Source organism: Nylanderia fulva, unplaced genomic scaffold (genome assembly GCF_048542155.1).
Source record: "Nylanderia fulva isolate GAGA-0341 unplaced genomic scaffold, ASM4854215v1 Scaffold13, whole genome shotgun sequence".
Taxonomy (NCBI): Eukaryota; Metazoa; Arthropoda; class Insecta; order Hymenoptera; family Formicidae; genus Nylanderia; species Nylanderia fulva.
In genome coordinates this window covers 1,396,779-1,419,602 of record NW_028189518.1, presented here as the reverse complement: position 1 = coordinate 1,419,602, position 22,824 = coordinate 1,396,779, and the positions used below count along the sequence as shown (strand labels likewise).

The 22,824-nt window shown below is 29.6% G+C and overlaps 4 protein-coding genes across 9 annotated transcripts in view; 2 read left to right on the top strand and 2 right to left on the bottom strand.

Annotated features, from left to right (window-relative positions):
* Rgk3 (Rad, Gem/Kir family member 3) overlaps positions 1-10,660 on the top strand; it is a 39,737-nt gene extending 29,077 nt beyond the window's left edge. Inside the window, exons 5-7 of one of the 3 annotated variants that reach the window (XM_085479756.1) lie at positions 6,529-6,611; positions 7,045-7,234; positions 7,680-10,660. In XM_085479756.1, coding sequence (XP_085335882.1) covers positions 6,529-6,611; positions 7,045-7,234; positions 7,680-7,969 — 563 coding nt within the window. In that variant the 3' untranslated portion in view covers positions 7,970-10,660. The remainder of the gene's footprint in view (positions 1-6,528; positions 6,612-7,044; positions 7,235-7,679) is intronic. The other 2 variants (XM_029304602.2, XM_029304601.2) reach the window with 2 other exon arrangements.
* A 447-nt stretch (positions 10,661-11,107) lies between these two features.
* Positions 11,108-15,042, top strand: LOC114932420 (dynein axonemal light chain 1). 2 transcript variants are annotated; one of them, XM_085479758.1, is made up of 4 exons: positions 11,108-12,286; positions 12,796-13,049; positions 14,085-14,287; positions 14,395-15,042. In XM_085479758.1, exons 2-4 carry the CDS (start codon positions 12,851-12,853, stop codon positions 14,548-14,550), a joined length of 558 nt encoding a protein of 185 aa, XP_085335884.1. In that variant the 5' UTR covers positions 11,108-12,286; positions 12,796-12,850; the 3' UTR covers positions 14,551-15,042. The 2 variants fall into 2 exon arrangements, with proteins under 2 accessions (XP_085335884.1, XP_085335883.1); XM_085479757.1 differs by having other exon boundaries at positions 14,010-14,287.
* The window catches only part of unc-13-4A (BAI1 associated protein 3), a 74,716-nt gene continuing 66,621 nt past the window's right edge, over positions 14,730-22,824 (bottom strand). For 2 of the 3 annotated variants that reach the window (XM_029304648.2, XM_029304650.2), the window contains 9 exons: positions 22,462-22,678; positions 22,300-22,374; positions 21,918-22,031; positions 21,191-21,406; positions 20,354-20,569; positions 19,987-20,181; positions 19,534-19,778; positions 19,163-19,371; positions 14,730-17,336 (listed from right to left, as the gene is read on the bottom strand). In XM_029304648.2, coding sequence (XP_029160481.2) covers positions 21,371-21,406; positions 21,918-22,031; positions 22,300-22,374; positions 22,462-22,678 — 442 coding nt within the window. In that variant the 3' untranslated portion in view covers positions 14,730-17,336; positions 19,163-19,371; positions 19,534-19,778; ... (1 more) ...; positions 20,354-20,569; positions 21,191-21,370. The remainder of the gene's footprint in view (positions 17,337-19,162; positions 19,372-19,533; positions 19,779-19,986; positions 20,182-20,353; positions 20,570-21,190; positions 21,407-21,917; positions 22,032-22,299; positions 22,375-22,461; positions 22,679-22,824) is intronic. The other variant, XM_029304649.2, reaches the window with a different exon arrangement.
* On the bottom strand, positions 17,245-20,545 carry LOC146724460 (BAI1-associated protein 3-like). Its single transcript, XM_085479877.1, has 5 exons — positions 20,354-20,545; positions 19,987-20,181; positions 19,534-19,778; positions 19,163-19,371; positions 17,245-17,336 (listed from the first exon to the last, which is right to left on the bottom strand). Exons 1-5 carry the CDS (start codon positions 20,543-20,545, stop codon positions 17,245-17,247), a joined length of 933 nt encoding a protein of 310 aa, XP_085336003.1.

Here is a 22,824-nt window from a genome sequence, read left to right as displayed (position 1 = left end):
TTAAAGTACGCTTATAAGCTTTCTTAAAATAAAGCGTAACCGCTAAGAGAAAAAGTTAGAAATCTTTAAATTATAAATAATACATGTTTTAATTATTTTAAACAATATACAATTCAAATAAATAAAGTACATAATAAAACATTATTTTTTTTAACTAAATTTTTTACCAATTTGTGTTTAAATGTTTCATGTTTAAAAATTATTTTATTTATTTATTTTATTTATTTAGAATATAAAAACGGATTAAACATATTAAATTTACGATCTGCGGGAAACAAAATTTTGCAACTATTTTAAGAAATACATTTGGATTGCATGACAAACATTTAAATATTGTTACATGACTTTGTATCTGGTGAACAAGACTATAGCAAACTTTAGAAACTTACAAGCGTAAAGTTTGTAAAGCTTACATAGTGAAGTTCTAATCCTTTAACTAAACTTAGCTTTCTAGACATAAGCTTGTTAAGATCTTAATCCATTAAAAACTTGTTGAACATTCTCCTATATAACAGATGTTTTTACACATAACAAAATAATTTTTTAATATCAAAATGTTTCAGCGTTTGAACAATATATAATCTCATATGACAGTATAATTAAGCCATCGATTCTTTTAAAATCAGTATACTATTAGACTTATAAATAATAGTTATTATACTAATTTATTATACTAATAAATAATAGTTTCAGAAATTAGTGAAACAGTAAAATTTCAAAACTGAATTTCTGCAAATAAAAAAAGACAGTGTGATAGTAATTGTTTCAATCAACAATATTTAAAAACAAATATGTTTGTATTATATATATATAATATATATAGTGCACAATTTTCGTACACTGTACATACGTGATTCTATAAAATTCTATTTCAATATTCTATTTTATATTGCTGCGTTTCACGATCAAAATTGAATCCAGCACTCATCAGCTGACGCAAATACAAAAAAAAGTTTAAGCTGATGTCAAGTTTTGTGCGATAATTTTGTTGCAAATCGAGATCGAGGTCAAGAGATGACTCGCCGAACGAAAGAAAGAGAAGAAGAAGATTGATGCATGTTAAGATCCAAAGAGAAATTTTAATTGGATATTATAGTTCATTTTTAATCGGCAGTCTTTCTCTTCCTTGATCTTTCTCTTTCTTGCTTCCTATGACCTAAACTTAAAGAGTAATTAAACCAAAATTAAAATTGTAATCAAACTAAATTTTATTTTTTATTGAACATTTAATTATGAAATGAATTTGATGTATTTCTTGTCAGTAATAATAAGATAATGAAAATTATAATATATTTACATTAATTGAATTGAAGTCATATATACATTAGTTAAATTAACACGTGATAGTTCTTTGCTTTTTATTTGAATATTTTTTGTAACAACTATTATAATATATAATAATTGTTTAATATATAAAATTATTATTTTTTGAATTCGGCGAATTTCTTTTCTTTGTACGTTTTTCTTAATTTTTTTCTGGTTCTATATTCCTATATCCGTTTCCTAGCGAGTTTGTAAAAAATTTTCAAGTCTCAATGAGTTATATATGTAGATAGAGATTTTTTTACGTCAATTTTATTTACGTCATAACTTGGCCCTTCTATATCATTTGCGTTTCAGCAATTTTGCACAAAGCATTTTATTCAGATAAATTTGCTTTCCGAATTGTGGCGTTCTGCGTGACTTTGTGCGGAAAAGGGAGCAACGCGCTCACGTTCGTCTCGAGTGTGTGCGAATCGATGGTGAATACGTGCGCCTCGAAAAGCAAGCGAAACGATTTCCACGAAGGTATAAAAAAGAAAAATGCAAGAACAAGCCGCTCGGAAATAGCCGTGGTTAATTTTGCGCCCGCTCCATGCTATAAACGTACATCATAGAGGGTTCGCGTCTGTTCATCGTCTCATCTTCTACTCGCTCTTCGTTGAGTCTCTTCGTTCTTCTTCTTTATTTGCTTCTCTTTCTCTCGATCTCTCTATTTTAAAGATATTCCTCTTTTTGAAAAAAATGTTGCTTCTTCTCCGCGAGAGTATGACAGAAATTAATATTATTGCAATATTGATATATATATATGGCGAACATATATAGCAACTTTAATGTATTTTTGGATTTTGTAGTTGATGTAGTTATTATATCTATACAGAATATAGTTTAATAAATATCGTTTTTATATTCGCTTTTAACATAAATTAAATCTATTATAGTTTTATAATAATTATCGTGTAATAATAATTATGTTTACTATATAGATATGAAGTTAGCAATTTACAACAATATTTTAAAACTTTAATTATTTGAAAAGTATTTAATAATAAGAAAGTTGTTAAAGTTAAGAGATAAAGTGCGAAATAATGATATTTATCAATGAAATTCACTTAAAATAACTTTCAACCATTAAAGTTGATTGTAAATTCAGATTGACTACTTGCTGGCAAAAATATGTGGTTGATATTAAATTTGATATAAATAAAGTATGACTTGAATATTAAATAGTTGTTAGTTATTTGTGAAAGTTGTAAACTTGAAAGAAAATTTCTCATTGATCGTGTGAGCATTTTATACAATAATCGAAAAAGTATTTGTAAACTTTTTGGAGCGTTTAAAAAATCAATAATTTGTACTCGCAAAAAAGAAATATTACGGTGCGCGCTTGCGCTTGCGTTTTACTGTTATTTTCACGATATTTATTTGCAGTTTCAGCGCAATCTTGCAACCCCAAAATGTCAGTCCTCTCTTTGTTTTCATGATATTCCTGTCACGGCCGTCAATCGAACTTGTATCTGAGCGTTAATCACTTTATATTCCACACGCACAATTTTATTATGAAATAATTACACTTTGCGAAAAAATATATTTTTAGAGATTAGAAAGTGATATGGTTTTTAAATCGCAACTATTATATATATTAGAAAATTTTCTTTTAGTAAGATAATACATATAATAAAAGAAAATATTATGTTTATCAATATACAATTCTTTTTCTCAGAATAACTGGACAAAAGAAGAGCAACCAATATGTTGCTAATCATCTTTCTTGTTCATTAACTCTTGTCATGTTATGCTTTTTGCTTGAGCAATAGAAGATGTGTTTCATTTCAACCTTCTTTTATTTTTTTCTCGTGATATTGGATACATCCATCAACTCGATCGTGTCTGACCGTTAACCTCTATTTTCTGGCAATTGCCAGATGTACAAAACTCCACGTTACAAATTTACGTCGACATTTCAAGGAATATTCTACGATTCTCAAAATTTATCACGTTGTAGTCTATAGAATAAAAATCTGCTGCAATAAATCACAAATTTCAACAGCATTGAAAGCGAATGAAAAAGTTAATTGTATATTTACTAAAAAATGAATGACTAAACATTTGGAAAACGTTTTTATCTAATTTATATTATTATTTTAAAAATATATTTTTATTCACACACAGTCATGTTTTCTTCTACTTTTTGTTAGAATATATTTTATTCATTTATTTGTTGCAGAAAAATTGTATTTTATAGAATAAAAAGTAATTTCTTATTTGTTTTTACTGTTAGCCGATTTCTAATTTATTTAACAAAATTAATATATTTTGCATTTAAACATTAAATTGATGTGGAATTGTGTTGATGTTTACGCGTCGAAAAGAAAATACAGGATAAATATATTGTTGGAATTTTTTGCAAAGTATGAATCTATTGTATCGGATTGAGATACGAGCTATTAATAATTCGTATTTATCAAGATTTAATTAGAGTTTTCGTTTAAACATTAAATTCATTATAATGTTATATTACAATAACACATTTTGAGTTGCCTACGTGATGAAAGCTAAATGATTAATTAAAATTCCGAACAAATATGCGTAATATATGCATCCTTTTTTTAATATATGTGAATATTGTTTGTATATTTTGCATGGTGAATGTTTGCAATAGAAAGAGAAACAAACCAGAAAATTGGACGGTAAGAGAAAGCAAATAAATATGTTTTATGTTAAAATATGAAAACGCCCAAAAAAATGTGTTAGCATAAAGATGACTATATTTTATATAAATGAGTGCGCGTGTTCGTGCTTAATGTAATAGCAGCAGAGAAATATTAGATTTAAAATTTTTAGTGGAATATATAAATGGACCTTAAGTAGATTATTTGCTGTCATTATTTTATAGCATTAAAATTAGATGTGTTATGCCTGCGCGTTATATATATAAAGCAATATAAAAATTTTATTATAATATATATAATTTTAATATATTATATGCTCTCTATATATTTAAAAAAAGGATATAAATTTTAATAAAATACAGATAATACTTTTATCTTATAATATTTTTGTGCTGTCTCTGGCTCTAAGTTTTTGGCGCCTATGCTTGACAGAAACGTCCATTATTGATGACATCCATTAGCTGCCGCAGAACTGCATTTCTGGAGAAGCAAGAGTCGTTGAGCTGAAAAAAATCGGTTAGGACAACGACACCCGAACGACTCTCTGACGTCATTGACAATGTTTCGTTAGCAGGCTAAAATCATTCTGTGATGTTCTTGACAAGCGAAGCCGTAGACGTATTTAAAGACATAAGATTACGTCGGCTCTCTCTTTCGTCACGTGTTCACGTTTATTCTGCTCTGGTAGTTTCTCTCTGGAAACTGGTTTATTCACAGCTTTGATTATTTTTTTATCATTGCTTTCATTTCAAGAGAAAGAGATGAGAGCGAGAGAAGGAAGAGATAAATGAATCGATAAAGCCTAGTGATTCCTGTTTTTTTTACTCTTTTTTTCTCTCTCGTCCGTAAATAAAATAGTATGGTGTGAAAAACATATAATTAAAATGCTTTGCCTATAATTAATGTATTATGTATCATAATACACAGAAAAAAAGAGAAAGAGAAGAATGCGGGAGAGAGAAACGGAGACAAATTAGAAAAAAGATAATTATTTATTTGTAGATTTAATAGAAAACAGAGAATTTATTAATTTATTTGTTAGGAAATAAAATAAAATATTTGTATAAAGATTCTAGTTTTGAGACTTTCGCGGCCATTAAAATCATCAATGCAAAAGGTTTCCGGATGGATGCCGCGTGGTTTAACAGCGTAATGCCAACGTTTCGCAAACGTTGCAGTTTGCATCTTCAGGGCTGAGAGCTCCGATATTGAGCTTTCTTGGGTTTTGGTCCTTATATATATTATGGGAGATTTTTCATCTACGGAAAAGTATTTCGTAATGACGCCGCTTAGTAATGTGAGTGTATATTAAGGGCAGTGTGCCAAATAGGGTTGTTTGATAACCTTTGTCGCGGTTGAGGTTGTCGGGATGTTTCAGAATTTCTAGGGCTTCACGATGTTTCCTGGCGAAATAGCTTTGCGAGGGGGCTAGTCTGGTTGCTTTATCGTATTGTACCGAGTATCTCGTCTCCACCCAATGTTCTGCCAAGGCTGATTGACTAAAATGGCAGTACCTGGCATTCCGTTGGTGTTCCTTAATTCGTGTACTGATCTTTCTCCCAGTTTCTCCTATGTACACTTTTCCGCAGGAGCAAGGAATCCTGTATACACCTGGTGTTTTGAAGTGTGGTTTCCGGTCCTTGGGATTAGGAAGTAGTTGCGCAATTTTATTTTGAGGTTTGGAAATTACTTTGATATTGTGTTTACCCAGGATCCTGCTAATGCGTTCTGTTGTACCCTGAAGATACGGAAGGATCGTTCATTTTTTATCTTCTTTTTCTTCTTCTTTTTCACTTGATGCACTCATATTTGTAAAACTGGAGATTTTATTTTTCAGCCTTTCAGTTGTTCGATGGATGTCTTTGATGTTGTACCCATTCTTGGTCAAGACTTGGTTGAGATGTTCTAATTTTTCATTCAGGGAAGTTGATTTAGAAATTGTTAAGGCTCTGTATATTAATGAACTGATGACAGAATTCTTCTGAGCCGGGTGATGATGAGAGGTGGCATGGAGATAACGATCTGTATGTGTTGGTTTTCGATAAACCCGATGGCCTAAGGTGCCGTCTTCGTTCTTTTTAACTAACACGTCTAAAAAGGGGAGTTGATTATTCTGTTCTATTTCTATTGTGAACTGAATACTGCGGTGCTGAGAATTTAGAAAGTCGAGAAATTGAGAGAGCGTTTCTCTGTCATGACTCCAGATGACAAAAGTGTCATCAACATATCGAAACCATGTAGAGGGTTTGAGAGGTGCGTTTTTTAGGACTTTATTTTCAAAATGTTCCATGAAAACGTTTGCAATGATAAGTGAGATGGAGGATCCCATTGCTGCTCCGGAGGTTTATTCATAGAACTCTCTTTGAAATATTTATGTAAAGCTTCTTTTTTTATATTAAAATTTAGAGTGGTTTTCTAATTTTTATTAGCAATATTATATTTACTAAATTTATATTATATTAAACACACACACACACACACACACATATACATATATGCATATCTTTATTTCTCTTCAGGTATTATTGAACGATATTGAAAATATTCTCCCTGAAAGCTTTCTGAGATATTCATTATTTTTTAATTTTTATTACAGATGTGCCGAGTGAACAATCCGTTTTTGTGATGTTAAATGGAGAAGAAAGCGAACTTAAATTTTTAAACATTGCTAATCCTAAGGTGAGGAACCATCTCTGTATTTATTATACACGAAAGCATGCATTTTAAAATGTAAAAATAGAATATCAAATCAGGATATAAGACTATCTAAGGACATTTTTGTAACACATAAATTAAAAAATTAAAGTTAATAGCAATTGTCAAGATTGCAATTGTTAAGCTATAAATATAAATTTATTGATTTATTTGAATTAATTAAAAAATTGCAATAATAATAAAAAGAAATAAAGAAATCTACACAAATAATAGAATGAAATCAAATTAACAGATATAAAGGAGAATTTTTATAGCGTTGTAATTGCGTTTTAATTAAACGCGATTCAATCAAAGTTTTACTTTTTATTTTATTATTTGAAACGTAACCAGAGAGTTTAGAATTTGCTGTTAATTAAATAAATTTGATTTAAGCCGATATTATTAATTGATTTTGCAGACCGAATTAGAAAAAATGCCGTTGCCGGACGCCTTTGTTGTAATGTATTCGGTGATCGACAAGGCGTCCTTTCAAAGAGCCGAGGAATATCTCGCTCGACTTCACGATCAAGATCTTCTTCGTGGTAGACCGGCTATTCTGGTCGGGAACAAGGTCGATTTGGTTCGTTCTAGAGTGGTTTCGCCCCAGGGTAAGAGGCGGAACATCTTTCTTTTTTACATACATTTTTTCATGGCTAAATGATTTTGTGATATTTTATAAAACCAAATGTTCATTTAACGTAATATATGGTATCTAAAATAAAAATAAGAACCATTTATCTGTCACATTGATATATATTTATTTAAACAAATCTTTTTTATTGATTTATTTACTTTTTTCTCTTTCTTCTTTCTTTTTTATCAATTTATTATAAAAATAAAATACATTATTATATTAAAATTAAACTATACAATAAATTAATAAAGTAAATATTCTATGCATTTTATCTGCAATCGAAATATCGTTTTTTTCATTAAATTTATGCTACGAGATTATTTTAGATTCTTTATATTAGAGACGAGAAATATAATTTTAAATACTTTCCTTCACTGTGATTTTTCACACTATTTCAAAATCTGGATTGTGCATTGCAGACGGGAAATGTTTGGCTTGCACCTACCGTGCAAAATTCGTCGAAATATCAGTGGGCATCAATCACAACGTCGACGAGCTCTTGGTCGGTATACTCAATCAGATCCGTTTGAAAGTGGTCCAGGGCAACCAGGAACATCGGAGCAGCAGTGGCGGCAGCGAAGGCAGCGGTCACTGGTACAAATCCAGAGGTGTCGTGCGCGCCAGCATGAAAGCCAGACAAATGTTGACCTGGCTGTTCGGCAAGGAGGATAGCAAATTCAAGAATTGCGAGAACCTTCACGTACTTTAAATCACAGCGAGAATTTGCCCGACTTCTGTTTTATTAGTACGTAAGTACGACGCACATGACTTCTCGATATTTTTTTTCGAAGAAAATTCTATTAGAATTCACAAAGTTCTCGAGAACTGAAGGAATTCCTACGTGTCGGGGAAGACAAAGTAAGAGTTGTGAAAATGTAGTAGTCTGAATGGATAGAATGAATGTGTCTCTCTGACTCAAGAAAATCTAGTTTAAGATTCTGAGTCAAATGTGGAATCTTTACGATAGTGCACGAGAGTATTTCATTATTCTGTATAGGATGAATAAACGGTCCGAGGACCAAAAGGGATATAATTATTGGATAAACGAAGTGCCAATTAGTGAAAATTCACGGCGTTTAAGGGATGATATGTGAAAATGTCGCTCGAATCTGTGCTCATTTAACTGAAATTGCCTGAGAAATGTAAGTGATTAATCCTTTTAGTCCCAAATGTGGCAGATAATAATTGCTTTTCAGCAACTTTAATATCGACATAAATTTTGTCTTTACGTTTGCGCGCGTAACTCTTCCTTCCTGCGATAGATTAAATACATTAAATTATTCATTAAAAATATTTCTTTATTCACGCGATGCTATTAGAAGTTCAAATAAATTAGGATGTTCAAACAATTCGTACATAACTTTTTCTCAAAAATAATTTGGGACAGAAAAGGAATTAACGTTCTGACAAAGTTCTGAAGACAAAGTAAGATTGTGAGAATGTAGTCTGAATGTATAAAACAAATGTGTCTTTCTGACTCAACAAAATGTTTAAGGTTCTGAGTCAAATATGGAGTCTTCACAATATAATAGTTAAAAGAGTAATTCATTATTCTGTGCAGGGAGAACAAACGGTCCGAGGACCAAAATGGATATAATATATTGGGTAAACAAAGTTTATAAAATATGAAGAAGTTTTATCATACATTTTTCGTTAGTATTCTGACGAAAAATAAAATCTATAATATAAGGAGCGAAAGGGACGCATTTATATGTCGCACCGCTGAAACTAGTAGCCCTTAATAATGCAATCAAAAGTTCAAATCAATCATGACGATAAGAGAGAATCAAATTGGACCATGGCGTGAACTAAAATCGCTCTATTAAATTTACAATCTTACTGTATAATAAGACCAATTACACACACTTAATCTTTCTATTTAGTACGTACGTGTATATGTATATATATACGTAAATTTTACGTGTACGCGTATATCCGCAAAACAAAGCATATTCTATATAAATATACACACATGTATCCTTAATCTCCTCCTTGACAACTTAGATTACACAAAAATGTCAAAAGATTAAAGATGTCTAAAGGACGATGAGAGGTCTTTGAGTCGTTTTCTAGACGTCTTTTCGAGGCACGTGTTGTCTGAGAAGTGTCAATTCTACTATGACGACATTATGTTGTTGCAAATAAAATAGCGCTGCTATTCTTGCATCGTTATAAATTGGCTTACAACGCGAGTGTCATTAATTTCTCGTGTTCCAATGGACTTCTTCCTATGCAATGACTTTCGTTATTGCGTTGCGGCCAACTTTGTGCTCTATATATGCTAATAAAGTTTTGTACAGAAAAATTACTTTGCCACACGTATTTAACATTTACATACATTTATTACTTTTAAGAAAGACATAGTGTATAAAAACTAGCTACTATATGTTAAACTAAAAATATTTGTTATGTTATATAGAGCGAATCTATACATTGTGTAAGGTTCTTATCACTTGTATTACAAAGTAGACGTTTGATTGCGTATTTTGATATCAAAGATGTGTTAAGCATTACACGATACAACTGCATATCAGATAACTTTTAATTAGCAGTTTGTGTGCGAGGTCTGATTCTATCAATTCCTTAGTCGAATATTTTATTAATTACATTATTTATATCGATTATTTTGTACTTATTGATATAGCAAATAATATGTAATTTGATAATGTGGCGTTTTTGTATGCAACATTATGTCGCAGCGAAGATGAAATGTATCGTGTTTCGTGTTTTATCCGCGCGCGTCGCGAGAAAGAATGCAAATATTATGTAGTAACGTATGCAAACTGTAAACTTCTGAGAAGAGAAATATCCTTTTCGAATCTTTAAAGAGAAAGGAAGAAAAGTGTCTATAAAAATCTGTCTATTTTCTGCGATCTCTATGCCTGTATGTCCGAATTATATCAATGTAGCATGTCAAATCAGAATGGCGCTTACATGACGAGAACAATGCGTCGCTTTGACGTGAAACTTTGCCCTTCTTGTGTGTGAATATTTCATCGTCCGCCGAATATACTATGTATACGAGAAATTAACGTTTTCGGATTTACAGTAGGAAATTATAACGGACTTCCTTTTTCTCGTTATACCAGTAAATTTTGAAGTGTTTTTTGTCTCTTGATGAACCAAATAAAAATTAAGAAGTTTCCTTCGCCATTCTTCGTTCTCGTCGCCGTCATCGTTATTCAATTAATCAATCGTTAAGCGCGAGTTGTGACGAATACGCTGTGTGAATAATGAATTTAAGTATTTATCTCCAGATGTGTCTGTTAAACGAGAAACCGAAGATTCTTACCAAGTGCCTTTGCGTATTTTTGTAATTTAAGCTAACTCAGTGTAAGCCCCATGAGTATCGTATACTGTATAATCTATTATTATACATATTATATTACGGATATATTTATTTGTTGTTAATTTATCATGTTACCTGCGAGATCGCGCCGCATTAAATACTCGGTGAGCGTAACTTTTCATTCAATGTACAATGAACTTTATTTTAGATTTCCATTTTAAAGCTCATTAAAATATATTTAAGAAGTGATATTTAAGAAGTGACAAGCAATTTCTTCCGAATAAGATTTTGCAATTAAAGTTAACCCGAATAATTGCAATTCGTTAACACCGAATAAATTTCTTCGTTCGTTTGTGCCATTACTGTCGTTCGCGTCTCCTGAAAGCTGTGGATGTAATTTAGTATTAAAGTTGTCATTGTGTCTGTTTGCTGTAATACGTGACGTGACAATACTGCCAGTCCTTTGGTTAATAAAATGCTGAGAAAAATTCTGCTGCAACAATTCGATATCACGATATAAGCAAGAATTTTGGAAACTTTGATTGCTTGATTCTAATGTGTAAACATTTTCACATGCTATTTATATTATTATGTAATCAACAATGCATGCATTTATTAATATGTAAATTTATAGATCCCACATATGTTTGTTAATTTTATCTGTTGATTAAACAGCGAGTTCTTTGTTTAAAATTTCAAGTTGAGTCTTGTAGTTTTTTTAAATAAAACACGCGTAAAAATATTGAGATGTCATAACTGGATTAGAATCGAATTATAGATTAGAATCAAAAGAAGAAATAATTCATGAATACCATTAAATAACAAAATCCAATACTTGTTTCAAATTCTAAAATTTAAGATTGAATCACTAAACTATTTAGTACTTAATGTAATTGTAGGAAATCCAAAGTTCCTTCAGATTTACTTACAATAGAGCTTCAAGACTGGCGAATCTTTTGATTATATTAATAACTTAACAATAGAATCTTTAAATTTTTAAACTTTAAATTTCTAACTCTTAGAATAACAAAACAGAATAAAATATATTTAAAAAGAATTAGAACAAGTCATATTTTCTTTATTTATTGTTTTATTAAAGAATAACATCGATGATATAAATAAGGCTATAATTTATTAATTACATTTAATTCCTCAATTCTTATTAATTTTTATTAACTCTTTAGATTTTCATCGCGCAACGAAAATCAACTGATTTATAAAGCTATATATAAACCAGCGTAGGCTTTTCCTCAATTATTATTAGCACTATACTTCTTTACCACGTGGAGGAATTAACACGTGTTATATAGAAAGCACACTGACATGCATTTTTCTTGGACCCTTGCCTGTTTTTTTTTTCCCCCGAGCCAATATCTATCGTAAATCGTTGATATCGTGACGCTTTGTTAATAAATACTCGCGCCAGACGCATGCGCTTTGCACATTGATTATTTTACCTGGTACCAGATATTGCCTGTCGTTAACCAGGCAGATTGCCATGCGACCAAGAAAAACAAGTTTTCGTAACCTCGAATGTACGTTTATGAATGTGATCAACGCTGGACACGAACGCTCTGGTACTTAAGAAAGGATGCACCCGACAAGTGCATCAAATTGGCTGCGGTTTTTTATCAAAGATGTATAATGCTGCTGTTTATCAAAGTAAAAGGATGTAAAATTGAACACTTTTAATATATATACATATATATATATATATTATATACACACACATACTAGGTAAGAGAGAAAAGAAAGGAAGAGAAAAAAAAGAAAAATTTATAGATCTAAGATAATTATATGTTAATACGCAAAACATATGAAATATATAGATGCATGTAACGATATGAATTTTCTTTGATATTCAAATGTAGCTTTACTGATGATTTACAAACTATTAGTATGTAAACTGTAATAAAATAGATTAATTTTCGTAATTGCCATGATGAAATGTGGTGAAATAATAAGGAGAAATTAAACTTTTATTTTAAAACTATTTTTCAGCGTTAATTATTAGGACAGCTATTATTACAATACTGTTTTAATTAATGATGCAGTTAATATACTAATGAGATATTTTAATACCTTAGTAATTAATTATGTGTTTGCATTCATGTATTAAAAACACTATTAGTTTTCCATATTATTATCTATATATTATTGTAATATGTTATCATAACATATACGCAAAAATATGTGATCTAATATTTTATTATATTAAATGATTAAATGCAAAAAATATATTTTAGATATTTTTTGGAAATTTTTATTTAATGTCCGGAAGATAAAGTATCACATCTATTTATGGCATCTGGAAAGCCAACAACGTGTAAAGAAGCTATACGACGATGGGAAGAGGAAACTGGGCAGGAAGCAGCTACGGCAACAGAAGTAATTTTAAGTTTTCAATGGCCACCAATAGAAAAGATGGATAATGCATTAGCAGTTTTAGCCAATTGTGAGAAACTCTCTTTGTCGACAAATATGATTGAAAAAATTGCAGGTAAAAAATATGCTGTATTTTCTTTTATCAAATCATATATTCCGTACATAGTTATACTTGTCATTTTTAACAAATAATTAGATGATATTAATTAATTAAAAATTTCTATTATTGTAGTTTACTAAATTAGTAGAATTATTTATTTAACTGATCTGAGTTTATTGTAGTTATTAAATTACGTTAGTTATAATTTTTTATATTATTTATTATATATAATATTTTATATTATTTTATTATATTAATCGTCAAAATATATGCGACGTATATATTTTTCTCGATGATTCAAAGATAATTTGTGATGTATAAATATAAAGACAAATAATTTTTTGAAATTATTTTTTTCATATTTTCATTGTTGTACCCGTTAATTCAACGATTATTATTTATGAATTGATTCATTTATGTAAATTACGATACATTTTACATACCGCATCAGAATCGATGTTTACTCGAATTTCTGTTAATTGCCGGATGCATAATGCATATCTAAGCGGATGGTTGTCTCAGTAACGCGATGCAAATATGGTTATGAATTTCACATCATTATGAGAATGGATCGCGAGAGACATGCATTAACACTTTCAATTGTTACTAATTTGCTGGTTGGAGATTATTAATGTCACTGTCCATTATAATCTGTCGTAATGTCGACGACAATTATATTTGATCGCTTAAGACATTTCCAATGCTCAATAAATGCTTTTGCAATATTAGTATATTTTATAAATTTTTAATTTGTTTTTTAAATATAAGTGAATATAAAATATATTTTATAATTTTTCTATTAATGATCATCATAATATATGATTTATGCGATATTTAATATATTGATACATATATAGATTGTAATAATTATAATTATACATAGAGTAAAAATTATATAATTTAATAGAAATGATTTCATATGTATATAAAAACTAAATTTAATTTTTTTTAATATTTCATGTTTTGTTTTTCTAGGCATTGGTAGTTTAAAAAATTTAAAGATTCTATCGTTAGGTCGTAATTTAATCAAAGGTTTCGCTGGTCTTGAAGCTCTGGGTGATACTCTCGAGGAACTTTGGATTTCTTACAATTGCATCGAGAAAATGAAAGGAATTCAAGCAATGAAAAATCTTCGTGTTCTCTATATGTCTAATAATTTGATACGAGAGTGGAATGAATTTGCTAGATTACTAGAACTTCCAAATCTTCGAGATCTAGTTTTCGTTGGCAATCCGTTGTATGAAAGTCACGAGGTATTATTTATTAATACGTGTCATGTGAAATAAAATTTTCCTATATGTAACGATATTTATAATTTCTAGATTTAAAAAAAGGAAAAAAAAGACTATTCTTCTTTTAGGTAGAACAATGGAGAATCGAGGTTGCGCGGCGTTTACCAAGTTTGGAGAAACTCGATGGTGAACCTATAATACGAACAGAAGAAAATCCAATTTCGATTCAATCAGCCAAGACTGATAGTCCATCGCATGGTTTGCTTGAGCAAGAATCTGGTTAATTTTTTGACAACGCATATAATTTAGATTTCTCTTTTATATCTTTCATAAACAATTTGATATATTTATATTTGTTATCATGTATTATTAATATCTCTTAATTAGTAATGTGATTATAAGTTTGCGATCAGAGAAAATTATTAATCATTCAAATTATTATAAATCAATAAATCACGCAATGTACATTTATATTAATTTATTCGTCTCACAATACAAGACAGATCGTATATACGTTTTGGTGGTTGAAAAAGGTTGAAAAAGCAAATACAGTAGAGTTCGATTGGATTCGATGCACGAAATATATCGAGGATCAGACAGACGAATAATCTTCGAAGGCTGCTCTTCACCATCGTTTGCTTCTTTTTTTGTCTCTTTTTTTTGTCATACAAGGCGTGCAAAATATTGAAATGTGTTACGCGGGACGCTTGTTTGTATAATTATTGTATTTTTTGGTGTAATTACGTAATAAAATGCGCTCACACGCGCGCGTGATGCGTGCATTAGAAAAATTGACATGTGTGTGTGTGTGTGTGTTTGTTTGTATGTGTGTGCGTTCGGTTGAATTCTTATTTGTCTTTCCGTCCCATTTTTGATTTTTCGATTCTTTACAATATAGATTTGTCAACGTTGCCAATTTTATTCCACATCAATAATATATAATATTAGTTTAAATCTATGATCTCTCTTACATAAATATATATTATTCGATTACTCAGTTTAAATTATTTATAATAATTATTACAAACGAATAAAAGTTTCATTGAACTTGCTTGGCATTATTGATAAGACACAATATTCTTATTATTAATTTAATATTTCACACTTTGAATAGTATTAATATTTGGTTCATGGAACAAATTAATAAAATTACACTTTAAGAAATTAATACTAATTTTGCTTTTGTATAGCGTAATTTTGCTTTTTAATAGCGTAATTTTTTATTCGAATATCACGGGCGTTATATGTACGAGCTTTAACATTAGTCACGAAGAATTCGTCAAATTTATGTCAAAAAGTCTGCATAGAAAGTAAAATTAATAAAACAATCATATGCTGATATATATAACAGATAGATTTTTAAACGAAAATTACATTACACTTTTAATAATGATTCTTTCAAAAATAGATTCCGTACCTTTAAAACTTTCTTTCTTACATTTCATGTCTTATTCCTTTTCGATGCTGAAGAGATTATAGAGTAACTTATCTGACAATGAGAAAAGAGTCTCTGTTTTCGTCGCACAAGCAGTACGTTCAACGAGAAAGGTCATAATTAGTTCTCCAGGAGATATAGAATTACGTAGATGGTGAAAAGATAGAAAGAGATTTTAGTCAATGACTAAGAATAAGAAAAATATTATATATATCGATCCTCTCGGTTCGATCCGTGCCGTCGAAACGACACCGAAAGCGGCGCGGCTGCTCTCGCGGGGAGGAAAATACATCTTTAAATTATTAGAAATTAATTATAAATCACTAATTATATTAATATAAATAATAAATATATAAATAGTTTTTAAATTATTAAAAAATATATTACATAAATTTAATTCTATTTTGAATAACAAATTGTACGTAATTAAATTTTTTTTGACAGAACAATATTAAATTTTGATGTGCCTTTAATTTTATATTATTGACGATTATATTTTATTTACGTTTAATAATTTAATTAGTCTAATCAATATTCTTAATTTAGATGATAATGTCATTATTCGTTGTGCGTTGCATTGTCCGAAAGAATGAGAAACTAATACGATTAAATTATTGTACATATATATATATTTTTTAATTTAGGAGAATAATAAAGAGATTGAGTGTATTTTCCTCCAAATTTTGTCGTGAATCAATTTTACATAATTAAAATGGAAATTTCCATGATTAGTCTCGATAACTTTCTTTTTTATATAAGCTATTTGCGAAAATAATTGGATTTACAGAAAATCATTATATATTTTTATGGCATATATTTATATTCCTATTTATAAAAAATCATGAAAATTTCCAATTTCTATGCGCAATTGATACTCGACAGACAAAAGTGAAATCGTTCTTTCGCAAACAAAAGTCCCGTTCTTTTAAACAATGTAAACACTGGTGTTTTTTTTTCAGAACATACACACAAGTATTTAAATATTCGCGTGGGCTTTCCTGTACAAAATGTAAAATAAAAAACTTTGCGATTGCTTCGGTGTCAAGCCCGACGAAACGGCTTTTAAACATTTATCTTTAGCTACGTCACATCGTGTTCACAATTTTCATGTGCTGCATATATCGTTTCGCTTTTTTACATCTCTTCTTCTGACACAAAAATAGTTCTGATATATTTTTCTTGATCCTCTTCTCCGCATCTTTCCTTTTTTTCTTTTTTTTCTTTTGAACCAACACCGATTATATTCACAATTTACACTGAAATAGATCTGACGGATCTTTAGGATAAAGGTTGGTAAAAAGATAGGCAGAGAAAGATAGTGTTCGAGAGAAATGCGGAGAGAGAGAGAGAGAGGGAGGGAGGGAGAGAGAGAGAGAGAGGAAGAGAGAGAGAGAGAGAGTGAGAATCGACGATGTCTTCGCAGGGATGAATTTAGTCCTCTCTTTTTTTTCTCTTCGATCTTCTCATTGATTCTTAATTTTAATATACAAGTCTTAAAGTCGGTTGCAATATTCTTTTTCTCTTTCCTCGGCACGTAATGTGCTTACGTGGCGAATCGTTGTTTCTGCTTCTTTACAAAATCGAGAGCAATTTTGTCGCCGACTCGGGTTTCCAAAATTTGAAGGATTGGATGATCTAGAAACAAAAGACAGTTTATTCGTGAAAGAAATAAAACATTGTTTTAAAAATTATAATGTGAATGAAAATTACAGGTAAAAAAGATGTTGGTAATATTTAAATAATATTACAATATTATATAATATATATTTAATTAACATTTAAATATATTGCCACATTTAAAAAATTATTAAGAACAATTTTGAGTTAAAAATATTAAATTAAACCATTTTATTATCCCTTTCTAAAAAAGGTAAGCAAAGTCAATTATCGCAAATAATGTTGCTGTTTTTTCGTGATGCTGATTGATTGTCTCAATTATCATTGTATGTTATATTTAGCATCAAACAATTGCCATCATGAAGATTAATAGTTACAAAGTAAAAAATAAAAATAACATCAATAACGCGCGTGAAGCGCGCGCTTGTGTTCTGGTACATAACAAAAATTCAGAAATTAAATTATATATATATAATTAAAATTCGGCAAATTAAAATTATGTATGTAATAAACATTCGAGAATTAAAATTAAAATATAAAATATATAATAAAATATAAAATTAAAATATAACTGTTTAATATATAATATATTGTCGCATTTATACCTGCATTATTTTTTAATGAAAATTATTGAATTGTAATTCTCAAATTTGTATTAGTATTCTACTATCAGTTTAATATACTAACAATAATTTGCTATCATAATTATACTTGATAACAAAACTGAGTTTGATTTATTAGTTGACACAATTACTTTTACTTGTGACTTTCTATTGTATTAACAAATCTGCTTATAAATACTAAATTTATGTAGTATATACATATATCATTTCGTTTAATCTGACCGAATATAATTACGCACGGAAAGCAAAGTCATTTATTCTTTGATAAAATTTCAAAAATTGCGACGCATGCACGCAAAAATTATTATTGTAATCAATGCATAAAAATATTTTAATTAATTATGTAACGCATAAAAATTCAATATTTAAATTTTTAATAGAAAATACAAACAAAGAAATAAAATTTTCTACAAGAATCTTTTGTGATCAAATATCTATGCTTTCATTAGACTCGCGCGAGACTCTTTACCCTACACATCTATCACTCTGCGCGCTTCGCGCGGGACTGATTCTCGTACGAGTATCGCGAGCGCGGGACCGATGGTCACATGACCAGTGGTCACATGATCAGTCATGTGACCACTGGTCATGTGACCATCGGTCCCGCGCTCGCGATACCTCGTACGAGAATCAGTCCCGCGCGAAGCGCGCAGTGTGATGGATGTGTAGGGTGTACTAATCTGATCACGTGATCAGTTTCGCGTAAGCCATACAGCGTAGCGAACGCGTACAAACGCGCGAATCTAATGGAAGCGTAGATTTTGATCGAAAGATTCTTGTAGGAAATTATATTTTTTTTCTGTTAAAAATTTATATATATTGAATTTTTAATCACGTAATTAATAAATATATTTCTATGCATGTATTGTAATAATAATTTTATACATGCGTTGCAATTTTTGAGATTTTAAAACCTTAAATAATTTTAATTCGCCGAATTTCTATTATGTACATAATTTTAATTTGCCGAATTTCTATTATGTACATAATTTTAATTTGCCGAATATCTATTGTATTGTTTGAAATCTATAATCGGATCTATAAATATGAAATTATGAATGTGATTGAATATTTTTTCAAGATATTAAAATTTCCAGATTTATAAATTAAGGAATTTATCAATATATCATTAATTAGCCAAGCTCTTAACTTGGAGATTTAAGAATCATAATTTTATTAATCCTAAAAATTCGTAAAAAAATTGTTTAATTCTTAACTCACTCCGATTTTTCTGGTGCATAAGTGGTAATTCCTGATGTTTGAGGCCGTGGAAATTGTCTATGTTAGTGTTTGTGTCGGCAACGCCAGGAATGGTACCAAGTCCCAAGAAAGCCTCACCAGCAAAATCATTTGCCGTGAGAACATCGTGATCCATTACCGTGAAAAGAATCATCGCGTTAGGATCACGACACTGCTCCACGTGTACCGAACTTAAAACAAAGAAAGTAAGTGTATTAAAAACTGGATATCTTCTCGATTATCTAAAATATAGATGATAAGAAATCACATTACATAAGACAAATAGTTTTAATAAACTTTTTGGAATATGTGACTTTTAAAATGAAAAAGAAGATCAAATGTAATATACTCACAATTCAAAACACTCGTCAAACATGGGATGTAGAGTTCTTTTTTTGATATTAGTTTGCTGTTCGGCGCAATGTTCGAACATTCGTCGTGGTAGCAATTCGATTATAACGAAAGGATCACTGAATCCATTCGGATCTAACGGTATAACGTCTCTGGCACTTATCACTTCAACGCACAGAGAATCGTGATTTAAATAAGCTCGCACTGTTAGAACTCCATATTCATAGCTAACTGTGTTGTATTGGTCCTAAAAAATTGACATATAGACATATTTCAGAAAATTTAACATTTTATATTATATCTACTACATATTTTACAAATACATATTGAAGAGAAAAAATATTTTTTAAAAATATAAATTAAAAAATTAAAAATTATACTCAATTATACTTATTGTTAATTTGTCAATTTAAATAAATAAATAATTTTTAATATCTTGTATACATATCTTATACCTGAAGACGTTGATAATAAAATCGATCGATCAAGAAAGTTGTATCCATTTTGTGATATTGAAGGCGCTCTTCTGCATTCATGAAACTTTGACGACGTAATGCTTCTAAAGGTAAACCCTTGTCATCAGCATTGAAAAATTTCACTAATAAATCAAGTGCCTCGTGCAATCTTTCGTAAAACATAATTGGTTTATCCTGCAAATAACAATATTTTTTTTTCTCATTTATAATCTAAAGTATTCACAAATACGTAATCAGATATTTTAACAGGTCTTAACATGTCATTCAGATTGCCGAAATAATTTTATTTTTTTATCATATAATTTTATTATAAAAAAAATTTATATATAATTACGAGGGACAATACCTCAGCATTTCCATCCATTTGGCTGCTTAATTCGCTCAGCACCACTTCCCAAATGTCTTGCAAAATGCGATTGAAATTCGCAGCAAGTAGAGCTGAGTTGAGTGCGACCAGATGAACATCTAGATATTCGACGAGAGGTGTTATCGCCTCTGTAGTCGGTAGACTGTCAGGAGACCAAGCCAAGTGAAACATCGCTTTTTTTAAAGGCGGTCTCATCTATAAATCAAAGTAAAATAAAAAAGAAAAATTATTTTACATTCTTAATTGGCTTACGACTTCTAGTTTGCTTAATGTTTGCGAAAAACGCTAAAATTTTGAATTTAAAAATTAATGGTTCTATAAGTCCTAAGACATTCGTTTTGAGCTCGTTTTGTAGATACTAAAAAGAGCTTTAAAATGTGTCCAAGCTTGTTGCTCTACTATTTAAACATATTATTTTAATTTTTAAATATTATCATTTTAAATTTAATTAGCAAATTCATAACGCTTTAAGTCAGTTGATTTCTGTCAAAAGAAATTAATTGTTCTAGTAAATATAAAAAATGATGATTAAAATTAAGAAGAAAGTTAAATTCCGCTCATCTAATCTATTTAAAAAGTATAACATTATTGATTTTAATCAGGATAGTGGAGTAATTATAAAGAATATATAGTACAATAGTTTCTTAAACTATAATAAAAGAAAACAACTAGAATAAAAAGAAACTAAAGAACTAAAGAGCTAAAAGGAAAATTATAATTGCTTTGCTTCAGAAAACCTTTAATTTAAAACTTATGAATAATAATTTTGATTTTTCTTTCATTTAAATTTAGATTTATATTGAAACTTTTTTGTACCTTTGCTCCAATTCTCGAAACTATCTGATTTATGAAAAGCAACATTTGGTCAGGGGTTTGTTCCAGCGGCGTTATTAACGCATTCCGCCATTGTATCCGAATAGATTCGCCTGCTTGATTTTCCAAAGCCGTCAAAATCTGTTCCACGCGAAGTTCTTCGCCCAAGTTTATTAACCATCTTCACACATACTCGAGACCATTGATAGCTACGCACATCTGAAAATAAAATGTATCAGTTAATAGCCGAGCGCTCATATAATATCATTATATAATAACAATATCGTTGTTAAATTTCATGCGTTTAATGTTATTATCGATTTTTTATTATAAATTTCGTATAAAAAAATAGAAAAACAAATATAAAAATTCTAAGACATTATGAAGTTTATTTAATTAGATAATTAGATATAATTAGATAATTATAACTATAATAAAGAAATTAATAAGTATTATAAAAAGTAATGCATACTTACATCTTTTCTATAGTATATACTCTGTATTTATATATACATATATTATCTATGCATAAGATACAATATGCTTTTATAATTTATTATATAAGCAATTGCATTAGCAGATTTATTATATAATAATTGCGCTACATGTATCGTATCATGCTTCGCTTGTCGTGCAAAAATGTAACTGCGTCTAACATTTGTTTAGCCAAATTATTTTGCGAAACAGAAATTCTACTACTATTTGTACTAAAGCGAAGCAATATCTCTACCTGAGCGATTACCTCATCTGTGGTTTTATACGGTGTATGCTCCTCATAATATCCGCTATCCGCCAGCTTTTGATGTGTTATCTCCGCATAATAAGCCGCAGAACTGCAAATTGCCTAGAGCAGATTTTAAGATTTAATACTTGTCACATTGGTATATTTTCTACATTTTACAAAAACGTAATTACGTTATATTTTTAATTATTATATTATCTATTTCGATATTAAGAAAATCGTTGAAAAATTTTGCACATAAATAAAATTTTATTTTATCAAAATATTTCAGTATAATTTAAAATATATTGTGTGTAATACAACTATAGAAAATTATGTATTACAAATATTGTTAGTTACAGCAATATAAAAAAAGATTGTGATTACTTACATCGACAACTTTCAGCACGAAATTATAAGATCCAGGTAGATCTGGCCACGCCAATTTCTTCCAGAATTCTTTAATCTTTGCGATTAGAGAAAGAAAAAATATATAATTGCTTATTATTTAATGTGCATATAAATCATCGAAACTTGATAAAAAAATCGGTACCTGATAAAAGCACGCAGTAGCATCGATTGCTGATGTGCAATGTTTGACGAAATATTCTCCAGTGCAGACTCGATCAAGTTCCGCGGCTCTTCGCACTCTTTGAACTGCTTTGAGCTTCGCCAGATCTAGCCACTTGTCGACAGCTGGTCTGAACCATTCGTAATATTTGCAGATTGCCAAAGTTTTGTGATCTGATTGCGGTAAATTGTCCTTCATGCTGAAAGCGACATTTTATATTTTTATGTTTGAGTTTTATAATTGATTGAATTTTATACTGAATATTGTACACTTATTTTTAATGCAAAATACATCCTATATAAAAATAATTTTCTTATATTAAAATAATTATACATATATTATAAA